The sequence below is a fragment of the Epinephelus fuscoguttatus genome, linkage group LG15 (assembly GCF_011397635.1).
Source record: "Epinephelus fuscoguttatus linkage group LG15, E.fuscoguttatus.final_Chr_v1".
NCBI lineage: Eukaryota > Metazoa > Chordata > Actinopteri > Perciformes > Serranidae > Epinephelus > Epinephelus fuscoguttatus.
Genome location: NC_064766.1, coordinates 22,973,800 through 22,993,531, shown reverse-complemented (window position 1 = coordinate 22,993,531; position 19,732 = coordinate 22,973,800). Strand labels below are relative to the sequence as shown.

The window sequence follows — 19,732 nt, the reverse complement described above, 5'->3', positions numbered from 1 at the left end:
AGGATGTGGTGGTTGCTTTGGTGACAGCATGCTGACTCTATACCATTTTACAATGACTTGGACAAAGTGTTGGGTGACCGTCCATCGTTTTGCTCTATGGAAGGAGACAAGTCGAATTCTGCTGACATCAATATCTCCAGCTGTACTGACACAGCCGCTAATGTGATAAGCAAGCATGCTAGAGAGCAGCTAGAGGAAGTGTAGATGTACTAACTCTGTGCAGGGCCCTTTGACCTTGTAGCTTTATATAGGCAGTAAGTGGTCCGCTGGAGACACATTATAGGCACATATTGAGCAGCGATGTGTCACCTGTCTACTTGCCTGTCAATACAAGGTTTAAATGGGCGTATAGTTTTATTGTGCACTCAAATATTCACTGGGTTTAAATAACAGTAAACACACTTATTTTTATAGCACATATACTTTAATAAATAGTACATATAGTAGGCCTGCTCCCTGAAAGTCAGATTTGAATCATCCGTCGGAGACTCCTCAGTTAACTGAGATTCCTTCTAGATGAGCAGTTGAAGGGTTTTTTTTGCTTGTTTTTTGTAAGTCAGTGTGCAGTGTGCTTCTGCGGACATTTCAGTCCCCATTATTAGCTGCAGAGTGACTGTCTTGGCTTTCTCTCAGCTCATCAGTACAGGAGGATGGGGACACGGAGACAGCTGCCCAGATTAAGAGAGGCTTTGGCCCGTCAGGCTCTGAGATAATGTTATCTTTTGCTTTCTGATTAGAAGTGTCGAATTTACTGCTCACAGGAACTTAATACTATACAATCTCTGGCTTTTTTTAAATATGTATTGTTGGCAGAAAACGTTGCTGCACATTTCCAGTCTGTGGTTAATGTAGTTAGCTCATTTACTATATAAAGTGAACATCACTGTCACCCTGAATGTCCTGCTGAGCCCTGTTCAAATGCAAATAGAACGAAAAGGAAGGAATCATGGAATATTCGTGTTAAACAGACAAACCCAATTTGACTGGCGTAATGCTGAGTTGGGTGCAGCCCTAACATATTGTGATAATAAATATGCTTAATTAAGAGAATGATAACATGATGGGGACAACAAAAAGAGGCCTTAAATGGAGCCCTGAGGGACTCCACAGATGTTCTTATATTTTAAGCGTGACCGTGTTGTTGCTGTTGTTCCTGTTCCCAACCGTTTTACAATGTGTTCTGAAAAATTCTATGAAAACCGTTGTTGTGCTCTTGCAAAGTTTAGTTGCTGTTATGAAATCAAACACTTCTTGCGGGTATTTTATAGTAAAATTTCACCAGGAAAGGGTAGTAAGGTGAAAATGCCCTCTGAGGTCCTGGGACACTTTTAATGTGAAACAGATGGAGGATGTATTAGGTTTGCATTAAAAGCAAATTAGTGTTATAGGCACTGGTGAGACCTTTTAGTAAAACATGATCTTATCTCTTCACATAACCAGGGAAATTATAAATCATGCATATCTCATGAAACATAACCTGTCTTAAAACAAATGCAATACATTTAGTCAATTTTAAGTATTTACTGTAAGAGAGGTAAACCCTAAAAGTCTGTTGTACCACTCATGTCACCCTTCATTTCTCTCTTTTGCAGACGGTGGATATTCATAAGGAGAAGGTGGCACGTCGAGAGATCGGCATCCTGACCACAAATAAGAACACCTCTCGCACCCACAAGATCATCGCCCCGGGTAACATGGAACGGCCGGTGCGCTACATCAGAAAGCCCATTGACTACACATTGCTGGATGATGTGGGGCACGGCGTCAAAGTAAGACATTCATTGGTCATTATCTCAAAATAAATTCCTCATAGTTGTTTTGTATAAACAGAATAGACTTTAGTGAAGGCAAGCGTATTCGGCTCAATCCCAATACACGCCTTGCCCCAACCATTTAGTCCTACCCCTTTGTTTTGCACGTTCACATCTTAGGGTAGGGCAAAGCCTTAGGGCTACATGGCCCTCCAAACTGAGTTTTTTTAAAGGCACATTCTAAACTGAGTTATGACAGATCATCAGTAAGATGGCTGCAAAGGCAACCAAAGCCATCGATGACTACTGATGATGTATCAGGGTCTTCAAGGGTTGTCCAGTTCCATAGAGGAAGATTTCAATCACAACCTCTTGTAAATCTGTTCTGAGGGGCAAAGGGCACTTGAAAACAAGGAATTGGGGTAAAAATAAGAAGTGGGATTGGGCCTTATGCATGTATTTACTCATATCAAGGGCATCCTCGTTTCTGTTCACGCTGTTACTGGTTTTCAAAAAGCACTTCCATTTTTCTTTGCATCCATACTGTTGCAGCTAAATCCCAAAGTCATTACTTTGATGTACTGTCTTGATTTCTAGTGTTAATCAATTTAACTAGACAGAAGAACACATACTTAGTCAAGTTCACACTTGGCACCTTCACATGAACAAGCTCGCCGTCTTCTTTCATAATTCACTCACACTGCAAGCCGATCAATATGCAGACCTTTTAGTTAATTAAGCACAGAAACACCTAGAAATGGATCACACACTCGCCCAAGAATGAGACACGTAGTTGTTAGCTGACTGTGGTGGAAAAAAAGCTGTGCTTGTCAGAGGTTTTGTTCGTGCCCAGTAACGACTTCCGAAGCTGGAAGTTAATGAAAAAGTGTGTGTTTGTGTGTGTCACACCCAGACTGTGAACAAAAGAGACATCTTGGCCAAGTGCTGCTACTCACACCATCACATCCTCTGTTGAATTGCGGAAAAAAATATTCTTTCACCCCTTTTTCTGGATCATTCTTCAATTTTTTATTCTCTCTCCCCATGATCCATCCGCCCTCTCCTCTCCCCCCTTCTTCATCTTTTCCTCTTTTATATAACATTCTGTGTGTTTTTGCTCGTGTGTGTATACACAGTTATTCGCATTGATTGCTGGTGTCACACATTTCCGCAGCTTGTTTGAGTCGTCCTCTTCATCCCTGTTCTCCCCGTCTGTCTCTGTTGAGATAGTGGCTGTCCGCTGATTTTCAAACATCCGCTGATTCAAATTCAAAAGCTAGTGTTTCCTCCTCTGAGAGCTGGCTCGCACTGAGACAGATTTGGCATGGCCCACTATGCAAATGAAGCATCATTCATGGATGCTGGAAATGATGGATCTCTGCAGAAATCAGTGCTGATCTGTGTAGATGGTAGAAAATGTTCAGCCTCTTTTCCTTTTCAGATATACCTACATGAACAACAGTTCATGCTGGCAGCACTTAAAAAACCATGAGTCAGACATCTGTAGTATGACTCATTTTGGGAGTCTACATTTGGGGAGCTCCTTTAATTGAGTCAAGTGTAGTTATTTTGATAAGGGTTAGTGAGGCTGTGAAGGAATTTCCCCTGCAATGATTTAGTACTTTGTAATAAGGCTTTATTGTTAGGTTATTATATCTAGCTTTAGCAATGACAAAGATGATACAGTTTAAATACAGATGGGAACTGAGAGCCTGCTCCTGTTGAGAAAAGGCTCCAAATTGTAAGATCCATCGGAATTGTATCCCTCTAAACTTCCTAATTCCTTTAATTGATGCCAGCATGTTTGTCCTAAGAGCTGCAAAACAGTGAAGTCAAACTGAGACATCTACGCTGCTGGAACCTTGCAAAAATAAGGAGTCATTGCTGAGAGGAAGGAACGATCCAAAGCGTTGCTTCACTTCATCAAGGAAGATGACAACGCCGCAGCTTGTAACAATGAACATTTCGAGTAATGTCGGAAACACGAGCACTATGTGAAATCTTCTGTCTGCGCAACATGGATTTAAATTCCGGGAGTGCCATGTATTTGACATGAGTGTATTTGACACGCACAAGTGCCACTGCTTCCCCACAGGGATGCCTGTCCGTTACTGAGGGTAAATATCCTGTCATAAGAACGTCAGTGCCACACAAACAAACTTTGCTTTCTGTATAGAACCAAACAACAGCAGCATCATGCTGCTCTAGTGCGTGATTGTAGACAGTATGCCAGCATCCTGGAAACAAAGTGGCGTGACAGGCGTGACATCTAACACAATAATGTTTGCCTCTAGTGGGACATATGACGTCAGCAGCACTTTATAAAAAATATCAACAGCAAAACATGGAAATAACAATCATTAACTATCCCTGTTATTCTCAGTGGTATCAGTAAAATGTTATCATTTCCCATCCCTAATTTTAAAACAAATTAAATACTTGTTCATTGTCAAATCTAAAATATGAAGGGCAATAAGGGACGCAGTTTTTTCAGCTGAGATGCTTTGGTTGCGTCTGGTTACTATGGGAGTAAAAATGTTGGCAAATGGTAGAGCACCACTTCTGGATAAAGGGAACGCTGAAGCATGTAGGGAGAGGGGACAGAACACCAATCAGTTAATATTAATGCTGCATTTATGTAATCCTTGAATGGTCCCATTACCTCAGTTGGGAAGTCGTTCTTCTGACTTTGTTGTGAGGTTTGAGTCATAATGTGGAAACAAAATGGACGCTACAGATAAGATGATAAGATGACTTTCATTGTGAAGAATCAATAGGAAATTAAATGTGTTTATCACTGAATTAGCAGAACTTTGTAAGCAGCGTTTCTTCAATAATAAAACGGCAAGGAGGAAGAGTAAAATCATGAACAGCCACAGTGAGATGTTGATGTCTGCACCTCTGCAAACAGCTCACCTCCAACAGGTAAACTTCTTTTACCTGCTCTGCTGTGGAAAAACGGTCTACTATTACAATAAGAAAAAAAAAAGCAAAACACGAACAAAGCAGTTACAGCAGTCATTTGCCATCCCCTGTTCTTGGCTTGTCAATAGTGCAGTATTGCAATTTCACGATAACCCAAAGGGTTAGATCTTCATCTTAGAGAGGAAGAAAACTTGTGGGGATTGAAGACTCCCTGGCTACTGCTTCATTTTAAATTCTCTGTGATTTCTCTGTCTGGCTTTTTATGTGTGTCTGTTTGAGCCTGTTTGTGTGTGTGTGAAGCTGCATTTCAGTCATGGATGTGCATTCGTCTGGCTGGGTGCAGACAAAAATGCATATCACATTCCATATTTTTCCCCAGAACACTTTCTTTCTCTCCCTCACACGTCTGTGAATAATTTATTGATATCATTTCATACTCACGACTGCTGCAGACGCAAGATAGAAATGTACAGTGTTCTGAGAAGTATATTAATGCCTGTGTGTGGGTTTGTTTGTCTGCCTATTTGCCTCTGCGTTCATATACGTGTTCAGGATTTGTGGGGAAATAGCAGCTTATTAGCACTCCATCCTCATAGCCCATTTGCTCCTGGCTGTAGCGGATTCCCTCGAGCGTTCAAGGCGTGATCACCGCCCCTCTGCCTTCCATCCACATAACCAGGGGAACTCACCCAGGAATAGATGGGAAGTCTTGAGCACGGAAAGACCCGTTCACACATTTACGGATGACTGTGCTCACCCCTCCACCTCTAACAGCCTTTATTGGCATTACTGGCAGTAACCAGGGTGACATGGTTTCAGCCACATTACAGCCACTCCGACAGTCTGAACACCTCACCGCTGTTATTTACGACCTCGCTGTGTTTTACTGCCCCGTCTTTTTTTTCTAAGTGCAACACTTAATACATCAGCACAGCCACATGTAGCTCAGACACCGCTCATTATTTCTAGTGTGTCTAGTGATGTAAGTGATTCTCAGTCTGATTACAGTCAATAACACGAGTCTAGACACCGACACAGACTCTGTTTCACTGTGTGTTTAAAAGCACAGGGGTGGTGTCACCATGTTCTGCTTATTTTTTTTCAAACTTTTGTGTACAAAGTGGAACAAAAGGAAGTTATTTCTTCCTCTTCATTGTGTAAAACCTAAACTGGGTTGTTTGATGTGGGTTTCGTCTCTGGCAGGCAGGTGTCAGAGTGTAAATATAAGCGACTGACATTATAGAAAAATAATTCTCATGCTGATGAGCCCAAACAGGTTTTACTTTAACACATAATATGGCAAATATTGTAATACATTTTTGATAAAGTGTGACTCAAGTTGAGAATGTAATTAAAACTGAAACAGTCAGTTTAAAATGAATTAGCAACAATTTTGATAGTCAGTTAACCTTTTACGTTATTTGTCAAGTAACAATTGTAAGAATTTGCTGCTTTTCTTTATTGTATATCATTTTAATTTAAATGCCTTTACGTTTTGGGCAGTTGGTCGGATTAAACAAGCTATCTAAAGATGTCACTTTGCTCAGGGAAATTGCAATTTCTTTTTCTTTTTTTTTTAAATGTGGGGGGCATTTTATAAACAAAACTGATGAAATAATGATGAAAATCCTTAGATTTAGCCCTAAATGTGACAAAACTTGTCAATGGTTGTAAAATACATTACCTCATTAAGAGAATGACAATTTGGCTCAAAATGTAATAGATCTTTAACAATATAAAGGTTGAGCTTTGTGTATTATTCAGTATTATTAAATCATCAGAAGAAATTATAACTGCCTAAATGAATGATTACTGATTTACTTTGTCCAGTGTGATGACCAGTGTTTGGGGTAACTTCTAATAATAATAGTAACAATAATAATAATAACCTTAATTTATAAAGTGCTTTTCAAAATAGAGTTACAAATTTTCCTAGTTGATCCTGGTCGTGGTCATGTCTTCTAGTGTTTGTTTGAAGCCAAGCAGCGCCATTTTGCATGAGCAGAAGCCGTGAGATGGCTTTTTGGCTCAACCCTGAATACAATGAGTTGCAGTATTATTTAACTGGGAAAAAAAATCAAAGCATGGGTGACCTTCTCAAGATCGAGCTGAGAGAGAAAGGGCCTGATTTTGGAGATGCTTCTTAATTGATAGAAAGAGGACTTGACAATACTTGAAAGTTGTTTTTCAAAGGAGAGGTCACTGTCAAATATCATACCAAGGTTTTTGGCTGAAGGTTTGACATTTGCAGATAAGAGGCAGAGATGGTTTTGCAGGATGGATTTCGATGGGCCGAAGAGGATTATTTTTGATTTTGTGTAATTTAACTGGAGAATGTTTTGGGACATTCAGCAGATGATTTAAATTGCATTCTTCACTGGTTTTCTAGTGAACATATATATTTATGTGTCATCTGCATAGCAATGATAGTGGATACTGTATTTGTTTATGATGTTACCAAGTGAAAGCATGTATATGCAGAACAACAAGGGGCCAAGGATGGAGCTTTGGGGAACACCACGAAAGGATGGCAGACGAAAAACCCACACACAAAGTCAACTGGGCTTGACACCCACAAAAATGTTCATAGGCTGAGATCAATGCCAAAAAATGTCTATTATATAGAGCTTCCGTGCACAAAAAGAGGGGCGCTCAAAGTGCAAAAATGAAGAAAAAGTGATTAAAAACAGCTGCAAATATTTTAGTCCTTAGATAGTCAAGGACTGGTTATGTGGATGCATTGGTGTGCAGGTATTTCTTCTGCCATTGTACCGATGCACCCAAGATAAACTTTTTTGTTGCCCTAAGTAGGCGCTGTTTCACAGCAGCCCTAAGACTTTGCATTGGGGAACACCACAGGTCAGAGGGGTCACAGAGGATAAGGCATTGCCAATGGTGACTAATAAAGACTGCTTTGATAAATATGATTTGAACCATTTTAGGGCAGTGTCCCTGATGCCAATCCACTTTACATAAGTGGAATCACATTACTGTTACTAATCAAACAATTATGTCATTACCTGTGTGACATAAGTTCTTCAGTCATTTGCATAATGAAAGGATAGGAAAAAAATCATGAAACATGGCAACAACAGTGGCGCTAGCTTGTGCACCCGTTTATAGGCTCTTCATCCTGCGCAGTCAGGTGCTGACTCCACGGCGGAACAGGTTGTCTGAGCAACAATTTGAGAGACTTCTCCGCATGAGGTATAACAGCTGCTTTAGTGATCAACATGTCAAATAAACTGGACTAATCGAATATAAAAGCATGGTTGGGGGAGTGAGTGACTCGAGTGAGTGTGTTTGGCCTGTTAAATGCGGTTCATGTGCCATTTAAACGTTTTCCTTATAAGTCTGTCATCATCTAATGGATTTCCTCCTTATTAGGATGGGGATTTGTGCTGATACGTGGGCATATGTGAGGTTTGACGTTATATTAAGTGGCAATTATGTGACAGTGTGTCTCAGGCGATGTTGTGGAGTAAATGTAAGGTAACAACAGGCGTAACGAATTCCTTTCATCAGGGAGTTATTAGGTAAAGTAGTGCTTTACTTTTTAATGACGCCAACACTGGTGATTACACTGATAGCTTGTAGAGGAGCAATGTATTTTCACAGGGACACACACACACACACGGCAGCTGACAGACTGACACACACATCACACATAAGAAAGGAATGGGCCTTCTAATCTAACACAGATTTTTAGCTCCCTATTTTTTTGTATTCTGCTCACTGGGCTGGCTGGTCTATTCAAACAGGTTGGGTCTGCGTGGGTGTAACTTTTTCCACCCAACCAGATTGAAGTAGGCAACACGGGGCTTTTTGACTCAGATTTATTTTACGCCTGCATATTTCCTATGACCTTAGAGACTGTATTAGTCTCCTAGATGTCCTCCTTCCTTTCTCTTCTCCATCTACTTTGTTCTTCATGGTGCTCTTTCAGCTTTATATACTGTATATAAAACTGTGTTAATGAAAAATAGATGGGGTTCATGCATGCTGCTTAAAATTCACACTTGCTCTCACTAATCTCACTTTTTTAACCTTCAACCAATGAGCTTATCTTGTTTTCTGTCTTCCCTTTTTTGCCTGCTTGCACTCAGTGGCTTAAGGCCAAGGTAAGAGATGGTTGTCTTCTCTTCTTTTTATCATGTATTGATAAAACTCCACCAAGTCAAGGTATCCATGTCTCATGTGTAAAAACATGTACAACAAATAGAACAAATATGACTCCAAGAAAAAGCTGATGTGTTATGATACAACAAAGCAGTTATCATTTCACTGAATGTGTGTTTATCTCTTGTTTCCTGTTTAACATTCACAAAGTCAGCAGTTAGCATGACAGGGTGACTGTGGTATTTTTCAACCTGGACCCAATTTTCCCATGTTTTGTGTCTAAAAGACTTATGGTATCAGCAGTTTTTGAAATTGGTCCAGTATTTAGGGAGAGGGCTCCAACCAGCAGAAACAGGTTGCAATGTAGCCACTCGGGGTATGTTCGCACCGTCAACTTACATCCAATTAAAGTTCTTGTTTTTGCCTCTGATTGTTTTTGTCTCTGACAGGCTTGTGTTGTTATTATAAATGTCCAACAGTATGGAAAGGATCCATACAGATGTAGACCTTTTTGTTTAAGAGTAAGAGCCCTGAAAATGCTACTGCCAAACCCACCCGACTCCATTTGAATAATCAGTAATTTTATCATTGTAAAACACACTTCATTCAAAGTTGACAGAAATGAAATAAAACTCACCAAAACTGCCTTGGCTCATCTTCCCACTGTTCCAACAGTCACCAACTCTGGTTTGGTTGAAATAAACCCTTAATTCACACAGTTAGATGTGAAAGTCTGCTGACTCTATACATGCTAAAATTACTGTTTATTTAAATGGAGTCTGGTGGGTTTGGTGATGGCAATTTCGGGGCTGTCTATGTCTGACAAAAATTATGGAGAGGACCCCCTCAAAGATAGACCTTGTTGTTAAAGATCCTTTCAGTTTAGGCAGAAACAGACCCGAAATTGTTATCAACACACCCACCAGACTTCATTTAAATAAACAGTAATTTTAGCATGTATAGAGCCAGCATACTTTCACATTTAACTGGGTGAATCAATAGTTTATTTCAACCAAACCTGAGTTGGTGATTGTTGGAACAGTGGAAAGAGGAACCAGGATGACCTCTGTGAGTCTCATTTTGTTTCTGTCAACTTTAAATAAAGTGTGTTTTATGATGATGAAATTACTGGGTATTTAAATGGAGTCTGGTGGCTTTGGCGAGCGCGATTTCAGGGCTGCTTCTGGTTAATCAAAAAGGAATTTACTCTTTAACAAAAGGATCTCTCTCTGTAGGGATCCTTTCCATACTGTTGTCAGATACTTAAAATAACAATCTGAGCCTGTCAGTGGCAAAAACAAACACTTTTAGTGGCTGTAAATTGATGCACAGGACCCTGATGGTTATATCGCCGCCTGTTTCGTTACTGCTGGCTGAAGCAGTCTTGCTAAATACTGGCCCACTTTGAAAAATCATTGTTCCCCTTAATCACGTAGACACAAAACATGAAAAAATAGGGCCCAGATTAAAAAATAACAGCATAAACCTGGTGTGAACTTCCACCATGAATATATTATAGGCTCTCTATATATGTTACAGTCCATGTAAAAAAAAAGGTAAATTAAACATTATATTTAATATTTACAGTAATTACCCTTAACACATATTCCTATGTCCTTTTATATTGTCATCCACATACAGAATGACGAGCGACATCCCATTTTACATGCACAATTCCCCAACAAAGGCAGCCAGTCACCTACGTAGTGCTGCTTTCTGTTCTCTCCCCTCATATCTGTCTTTGTCTCCTATTCTGTGTCTTCATATTTGTGTGTGTGGACAGAAAAGCCTTTGTGCCAGTGTTTCTCCTAAGAATTTTGCGTGGTTGAAATTTAAGAGGAGATGCTCATCTGAAACTAATAAAGTTTTGCTTAGTCATTACATGTTTAAATGACTCCTCAGCCTTAATATTCATTGGCAGGGGAAACACTGGTGTCAGCGACTCAGATAATACAAAAGCAATGTTTTAACTTGTCTTTGCTCCTCTAGCAACATGGGAACAATGCGGCAGGAAGAGGGGGGACGCTTTCCAGGACCACCCCACCCACACAGAAACCCCCAAGCCCCCCTATGGCTGGTCGTGGTACCCTGGGGTAAGGATATAAAGTCATAGTAGTCATTTTTAAAATACCATCTTTTTATTCTGTGTATATGTATTCTGCCATTATACCTTTATTAAGACTGTAAATCTGAGACAATTCATTCATTTGGCACGATGAGCAGTGTCTGTAAAAGCCCAAAGCACTTCTTCTGACTTCATAAAAACACAGAGGATTAACTGTGTCCTTTGTCTGTTTATCTGTATCTAGACGTAACACTCCCTACAAGACTCTGGAGCCAGTGAAGCCTCCAGTGGTACCCAATGACTACATGACGAGCCCGGCCCGACTGGGCAACCAGCACAGCCCTGCACGCACAGCCTCTCTCAACCAGAGGCCCCGGACACACAGGTAGAATAGATGCCTGAATTTAACATCGGAGTGAGACCAATTTTACCTCAATGCACGTTAAACCAGAAACATGCAACATAAAATAGACATGTAGTAGGCAGGGAGCAGGGTAATTAATTAAAATGACCTATTTGAAGCCCTAATTAACCCTTTCATAGAGACATTTTAACGTGACATGGTAGGAGAAGCACAAGTGTTACTAATAACATGATGATGACTCTTTTGTTCTATTCAAGTGCTCCAGTAAGCTGTGGCAGTTTGACAGTGTGCCAGCATGAGCTGTACCAGGACCATGAAACAGCTGCTGCATTCTGAATCACATACTTTTTCTTTTTTCTATCAGTACGTACCGCAGCTGCCATTACAAAGTTCATACTGTTGCATGCGTTCCAATACTCATACTACCATACCATATAGTATGCCAGAAAAATATTTCATAGGTCCCAATACATAGTATGTCAAATGCAGTATGCCAAAAATACCAGCATCTTCTACTACATCTGGTTCGATTTTACAGTATGCAAGCCAGCATGCTTCTCTGGCTATTCTGACCCACAGATGACAGCTCATTGACAGTTGTCAGAAGTTGCAACAATGGATGACAGCAAGTAACCTATGACCAGTGGAACAATAAATACAGGAATATTAATTGTTTAAGTGAACAAAATAATCATACATATTAAAAACAATAGGACATAACTATGACATAACTGACAGAGAACTGCAGATGTAATTTCACTGTGTTGAATATAATATGTTAGAATCTACAGTCAGTTATAGCTATATAGCTATGTGCAGTTATAACCTTAAGGTTAAAGTACATACATTGCAAAGTAACAACTGCAGAGCTCTTCAGGGTATCTCCATCTCTAGTGATCCTGGTAAGTGGCATTATCTTTTACCCCCATGATAACAAGATGGTGATAAGCAAGATGGTGAAAGTTCAGGGCTGCTCGTGTGCATACTGCATGCAACAATATATACTTTTTAAGGGCAGCTGCAGTACCTACTGAAAGTAAAAAGAAAAAGTATGTGATTCGGAACTCACCCTAAAAGAATTTTCCCGGTATAGCAGATAGTATGGGTAATGGAATGTACCATTCAGCCATCATTGATTTAAATTATTTACACCTGTGCTTTTCCTACTGTGACATGTCAACATGTCCGCTGTGGAAAAAAAGGCCTATTACCTGTGACTTGTCTCACTAGGAGGGCCCACACGCAGGTGTTTTCAATGATGCCCAATTAGACCTGTCCTCAGGACTATGACAGCATGAACAGACCAGGCTTAACTGACTGACATCTCTTATCGTCTTTACACATATCTCTTGTACCTACCATACACTAGACGACTTTGAAAAGACTAGACAAGTCTGACACCCTTGACATGTAAAGACGATGTTAGTTTTTAGTCACAGACTGTAAGAATTTGCAAAGACTGGGCCACAGTTTGCAAGACTACAACTGCATTCCTTTAGAGATTATTTCCCACCCTGCTCCTGGTGAAAATATTACGCCAAACTCCCTTTAAGGCACATGACACATTAACAATTCCTTATGTTTCTGCAAAACCACATAACTCTAGAATCACCAGATAAAAGGCATCACATGTCCACTGTATTCTTGTCAATTCGGCATCAGTATAATTCATAAAGATAAACTGTATTTGTGCACAATGTCTACCTTTTGGATTTTGTCACCTTAACTTGTATTTTCTTGTAATAACCTGCTTAAAACTTAAATTAATTGTCTCCAAGAATGATATTTATCTTATATCCCTTATCTGCCCCAGCTTGCTAATGATAACTACACTCATATTTCAAATTCAAGGCACTAGTGATTTGTTTAATGTACAATCCAGCATCTTCTAGTCAGAGCTTTTGAGATTTGAACATGATTCTTTATGAATTCAGAACAAGCCTTGGCTCTCGTTTTGTTTTTGTTACACTGTGTAACTGCAAATGTGACTGCATGCTCTGAGATTAGTGCCCAGTATTCATGTGTGAATGTGCCAGACGGTGCACGCAGCACATCCACAGAGCTGTGAATCTGTTGCCACAGTGACAAGAATATTGTTATGACAGAATGACATATGAGGGAATAATGATAGGATGTCAAACGCCGTCGTGTAATTAAGTTTGTCTCACACATCCTCTAATGATCACCACTAACACTGTCTCTCTCTGCAGTGGCAGCAGTGGTGGAAGTGGCGGCAGGGAGAACAGCGGAGGCAGTGGAGTTGGTATTCCTTTAGCAGTTCCCACCCCGTCCCCTCCCAGTATGGGGCAAGGTGAGTCCCAGCAGCTGTAGCCTCACTGCTCATCACAGGTGTCCACACTGCTGTTGACAGTAATGGATGTTTGCAGGTTCTGTGTGTCACTCTTTCAGTGGTGTTGACAGGTTCTCAGTCCAGTGAGTCCCTGGGATATGCTTATTCTCTTTCTGTCTCAGAAGAGTTTTAATGTTTTCTTATCAGTTATTGAGACTATGAACGAAACAGGATCTTGCATTGCACTAATATATCATGATGTACACAGTAAGAAAATGGTGGCTTATAGCTTATTAGTGTGGTTGCTGGAGCAGCAGCCACACTAATAAGCTATCAGTGTTTTAGCATAAAAGGGTTTTATTTTACTGTGTTTTTTTAATCTCTGTGGATTTGCAGTGTTGACTGAAGCAAACTGAATTTAAACACTGATATCAAACCAGCAGCAGCTCATTATTTTACTCACATTCTGCCTGGAAATATACTGAAGATTAATGTAAACTATTCCAGAAACTACTGCTATTGTTTAAGTAAGTCAGCACTAAAAGTGAGTTATCAGGCAGAGGTTATAAGGCTGTGTAACCATGTCTCTCCTCTCCTGCAGTGGCGACATCCTCAGCCTCAGTGCCACAGGGCCCCGGCTTGGGTCCCATACCCATGTCCCAGTTCGGAACCATCTCCCGCCAGATCTCCCGCCACAACTCCTCCACCACCTCTTCGGCCTCTATGGTGTCGGCCACTGGCACCTACCGCCGTGCACCCTCCGTCTCCTCCCAGCAGCCCCACATCAACGGGGGTCCTGCCTACCCACAGAACTCAGGTAACTCAGGTTCAATGCATGTTTTCAGCAATAACGTGTGCATGTTATGGTTGGTGTGAAGCAATAGTCCCATCTAATCTGATGAAACTTGCATGAACAGTACATTTTGGACTCTTCTGCAGTTCGTGATGGCAAAATGAAGCCTCATGAAGCATTTTCTGAGTCCACTAGATGCCGCTTTTTGTTCAACCAAATGAAAGCACACTGAAATGCCATTTTTTGAGCCTCTCTTTAAACCATGAGCGCCATCTAGTGAGCTCAGAAAATAAAGAAAAAGCTTAATGAGGCTTAATTTGGCCATCACTATCTGCAGTAGGTATCTAAAGGGCTGTTGCGGTGAAGGAATTTCCCTTGCAGTGATAAAGGGTGGCTAAACAGCACGATATACAGTATTACCACCACTTTTTGTTCTTTTTGCAGTTTACTCCATTTATCCAGATTCTAGTGCTTAAGAAATAAGCTTTATTGTTAGGTTATAATTAGGCATATTATTGCTTTATAAATGACAAAGATGACATAGTTTTAAAACTAATTAAGTACTTGTTTGTTAAATGCAGAACACAGAAGGGCAACAAGACGCAACAGGGGTGGCAATATTTTTTCATTTTAACTAAGATGATTTGTTTACATCTTGTTGCAATGATACAGAATATCCATGGAAGTAAAACTGCCATCACAGTGGCTGTATAAAGACACCTGGATACAGCATTGCAGACGGGGCCCCATTCATTCCTGCGTTAGTTGCTCAGTGGTGCATGAAGCCATAAAAGCTTGATTTTGGGGGTATAAAATTACCCTGATCTTCTGAATTGTGGTGCTCATAGTGCAAATATACTATAGATGTCCGCTGTCTGAGCGCTATCTCTGGTTGAATAAGGATCAAATGATCAAATTGTGCATGTCTTTTAGACTTTTGAAATGTTATCGGACCAGAGCCGTCAAATTCTTATAGTGAAGCGAGTCTTTTGCGGGGCTGTAATGCCCCAAAAAAATGTATCCACTGATTTATAGATGTCTCTTCCCCAGTGTAAGTCAATGGGAAGAAATCTTTTTGGGCTCTTTGGCTTCATGTGATGGACCCAGAAAGTGTAATTCCTCATCTGGCCACAATGAAAAACTGGTTTCAAAGCACAGCGCTGTTCCCGGGGGCTTGGTCAGCTCAAGCTAGAGATGTGGTTCCCAACTGGTTGGTCGCAGTCCAAAAGTGGGTCTGGGTCCATTATAAATGGAATTGAAGTATGGTGAATTTCTGGCACAGAGCTTTTATTTTGAAATGCTGTAGAGTGAGTGACTAACAGACAGCAAACTTGCTCAACGACATGGCCAAATGCAAGTATAACGCTGAATGTATTCAACTGTGTGGACCTTGAACTAATGACTAAGGAGAGATGTGGACCCTGTTGCTGGACCAGTTGGGAACCACTGAGCTAGAGTACTTGCTCTGGATGACGGGAATACTGAAGCACATAGAGAGGATGGACCCACCAGTTTGTGTGGGTTCAGTATTTGCCTACATTGTTGTTGTTCAGGGATGTGATGGTTGGTCTTAGTGGTATTTGTCCTGCCCCTCCTCCACTCTGATTGGTTTGCTGGGTAAAAAGTGAGAGCAGCTGCAGTGTTTGCCTTAAAGTTGAATATTTTCTACCTCTCAGCAACCAGAAAAAAGGCAAATGTGCAGCGCTCAGTGCAGAACAGACAGACGGCTGGTGCCTCATCACGCTGCTGGCATTTGTAGCAGAGTGTAAATACGTGGCGCTCCCATGAAAAAGGGAAAAAACACGCATAGCGGCTGTGGCAGTTGCGTGCCGTCCCCTGTGGCTGGCTGGTCATTAGCAAGATTAGCAATACTGTGGTTATCGCCAGAGACCTAGATATGTATAAAGTGGTGAGGAAGCTTGTATTAATGTAACCATCCATTCTTGGCAATTGTCATTGTTTCGACTCCACAATCTATAATTATGTGAAACTGCCAAAAACTGTCCTCTGGGTCTAAAAGATATGCACTGGCTAGGCTCTTACTGTGGCTAATGAAAATGAATGATGAACCATAATTACTTAAGTCAGGGTTGTTGAAACCTTCCCACCTCAGCACTGCTGTGCTCAGTGTTTCATTACCGTTTCTAACTGAGTTATGACATTATCACTGAAGTCAGCTGTACAAGGCTTCATGTTTGGAAGAGACAGACAGGCAGAACAGAGTAGACGACACATACAATAAATAGCTACTAGACAAGGGGAAACCCAGGACATATGCATATTCTCTGTCAGAAGAGTAGAATTTATTTTGGCAGGCATCACTCTGAGCCATTCTCCTCTAATGGCTTCTCCCTCTCAAAGGACGAGCATCTTCCTTGGCACAGAAGGAGGAGGCTGCCTGTCTCGTCTGAGAGGAGAAACAATGATGCAGAGCTGCATCAACCAGGGACTTAAACTGGGGCATCTTATGATCTCCGTGATGTCTACTCATTGAAATTTAATTAAAGTGAAAGATACGTTCGGATTCCTGGCGAATGTAATGGAAGTTCTACAGCACGAAAAGCTAGTGCCAGCACATGAGGGAGCTCACTGATCTCACGGGGCGTACCTTAGCTGTGGATGGATGTAGCTGTGTGGTGAGAGCAGGGTGGAATAATAAGACATTACTGCCCAGTGAGACTACAGACGCCCTTCCATTACATGCGATTTATGAGTCAGACCTGGCGTGCATTTGTGTGACATCATGTCTTTGAGTGAGGACAGCTGTGTTTGTCTGTTGGTTTATCTCCTGTGTTAAGACAATGCAACAAATAGCCTCATTTCAGAGGCAGAATATGGAGATTATATAAATGCTTGGACTACCAATAAAGTGTGTGATTGCACTAAATGCTGCATTTGATCCAGACATACCTCACTACTTCAGCATTTAACAAAATTACAGACGCTGCAGCTCTACCTGTAATGCTTTTTTTGAGATCTCTGCTTTGTTATTCCTACCACACACAGCGTCTGAGCTGTCATCCTGCCACTGTCGTGTTTTTTGGGTTCCTGTAGTGCTTTGCAGCTCTGACACTGTACAGCCTTTGCTTTTGACGTAAACCGGATGCTGATGAGGTAGATTCTCAGTCTGAGATGAGATGAATTCCTCTTTAGCCCAGCTTGAAAACTGCAGCACAAAGGAGCACTGATTGGAGTGTGTAAATGATTTGCTCAGCAATGCTTCCTGCACTATTTCGCTCACTCACAAGCTTTTTGTTTCTTTTTTTCCCCTCCTCTCTTTCCTCCATTCTGTATTTGGACTTCATCTCCTATGTAACGTCTGTTTGCTCTTTCCTCATCATTGTCTGTCTCCCTGTCCACCACTTCCATCGCTCTCTGTCTCTCTGCTGCTTTGTCTGCCTCTCTTTGGTGTTGCTGCTCCAGTGTCTGTGGCTCCTCCGCCTCCTCCTCCAATGGTCCAGCTGACCCCACAGATCCCTCTGACCGGCTTTGTGGCCAGAATGCAGGAGAGCAGTAAGTAGAAAATCCATACCAAGATATGCATGTACACTCACTTAAGCAGACATGCATACATGAGTGTTACCAGATCCACTATATGCAGCACACACACACACAGCAGGGCTCAACAATAACAGCTGAAATACATGGGGAACGGATACGACATGTCATGTCGGCAGGGAGGGTTTTATACCTGCTACACAGACTCCATCTTTGTAGCATCTGGTTACATGCCAGATTTTGTGCATATTGAATTTTGCCAACTGAGATATTATTTCAAAGATCAGGGCCGATCAAGGCGTTTAACTGATCAGGATCGGCTATATTGAGCTGTACAGAGGATCCGATCCTTTATTTAATGTCAGCTGGTGTTTTTTACTCATGAAGCTTTCATGCACAGCAATGCAATGAGTGCAGCCATCATCAACTCCCAAACTCTCTGCTGCTCCTCTCGACTTTGCTGAGCCCCCGTGCACGAGCAGGGACTGCGCACCACCCGCGGCGACACCCACAAGCCATAAACAAAAGCAAAACACAGAATGAGACTGTGTATGTACGGAGTTATGAGCACTAGTTTCATTTTAGCTCAGTGACAAACTGCCTGTTTGTCACCTATGGCATGTGGTGTGTCACCGCTCTGCTCAGGGGAGAGACAGATGACAACTACACTCACCAAACTCAACAAAAGCCCCTCAAGCAAAAAGCCAGTAAGAGTAATTTCTTAATCAAGTTGTGCAAATAAGTCCAGACGATGACAGTAAATGCTGTCACGCGGTCAGACACAGGCTGCACTGAAGCTATAAACACTGGAGGATAGGCTTGAGACAGTCGATTGATTTTAATAACTTGAAAGTACTTGAAGTGTGCACTCTGCAGATTCTCAATATTAAATGACTCAGATCAGGTTAGGGGCCAAAAAAATCTTGATCAAGACATCCCGAATTCATTTTAATCCTTTTTAAAAAGATAATTTAAAGCTGCGCCTAGAGAGAGAGAAAAAAAAAGACCAGCTGCGTAAATATAGTGTTAAAGTGCAAATAAGGCCAAATAAGATTCCACATCAGGCAGGTAAATCTAGCAACTCATTGGCCTGATTAGGCAGATGGTACAAAAGGACTCAACACAGTTTTTCAGGAGCTGATGATGGAAGCAGCTCAAGAGTGAGCCATCTCATTGCACAGTACTAATGAGGCACTCAAGAGAAAATGGCTGCGGGTAAAGACAAAGTTAATGAGCTGAAGTGCAAGCAAGCATTTCAACTATCCTTGAAACAGGAGCTCAGATGGGTGACGTTAGAGCACAGTTGGGCACAAGTTCGAGAGCAAGGTGGATAAAACAGGGTTGTTTTTCTAGACAATTAACTGAAGTCTGCCTTGTTATTTGATAACTATAATAAATAATTTGCATTGAGGTAAAAACTGACTTTGAGGAAGTAGATTTCTGACCCTCTTGCCCCTACTGGGCAAGTGAAAAAATAAAGACAATTAAACCCTGCATATGCACACTCAATTGTGTAGATACCTGCTGTGCATTTCCAAAAATCTCAGAATGTATTCTTAAAAAAAAAATCCCATGCTTACAAAGATGACTCGACACATTCACAACCACCTACTCACAGTCACATTCGCTCCTACACACAAGCACAAACACATACACACAGTAGGTGGGGCTGGACAAAAAAACTTAAGTGACCTACATTATAAATCTGACAACAGCTACAACAGCCGATGCCACGTAACGTGTTCAACCAGTGAGCACACAAGCAGCCTAAGAAGTGAGCCAGCATTACAAAGGAAATAAATGATGTATAAAAAATGTGACTGGCACATTTATCATCATCAGATCAGTAAATTGATCTCAGTAAAACAGGTCTTCATATATGCGGACATGTAGCAACGCTGTTCATCACATCTTGCCTCACTGCTCT

At 41.2% G+C, this 19,732-nt stretch overlaps 2 protein-coding genes across 5 annotated transcripts in view; one reads left to right on the top strand and one right to left on the bottom strand.

Moving 5' to 3' along the window:
- Nucleotides 1-19,732, bottom strand: part of LOC125901586 (amyloid beta A4 precursor protein-binding family B member 1-interacting protein-like) — an 80,906-nt gene that overhangs the window by 18,244 nt on the left and 42,930 nt on the right. The window lies entirely within an intron of this gene.
- Nucleotides 1-19,732, top strand: part of LOC125901585 (abl interactor 1-like) — a 47,305-nt gene that overhangs the window by 17,980 nt on the left and 9,593 nt on the right. The window contains exons 3-9 of one of the 4 annotated variants that reach the window (XM_049597299.1): nt 1,593-1,769; nt 8,783-8,797; nt 10,785-10,888; nt 11,105-11,245; nt 13,435-13,535; nt 14,116-14,331; nt 17,731-17,820. In XM_049597299.1, coding sequence (XP_049453256.1) covers nt 1,593-1,769; nt 8,783-8,797; nt 10,785-10,888; nt 11,105-11,245; nt 13,435-13,535; nt 14,116-14,331; nt 17,731-17,820 — 844 coding nt within the window. The remainder of the gene's footprint in view (nt 1-1,592; nt 1,770-8,782; nt 8,798-10,784; nt 10,889-11,104; nt 11,246-13,434; nt 13,536-14,115; nt 14,332-17,730; nt 17,821-19,732) is intronic. The other 3 variants (XM_049597301.1, XM_049597300.1, XM_049597302.1) reach the window with 3 other exon arrangements.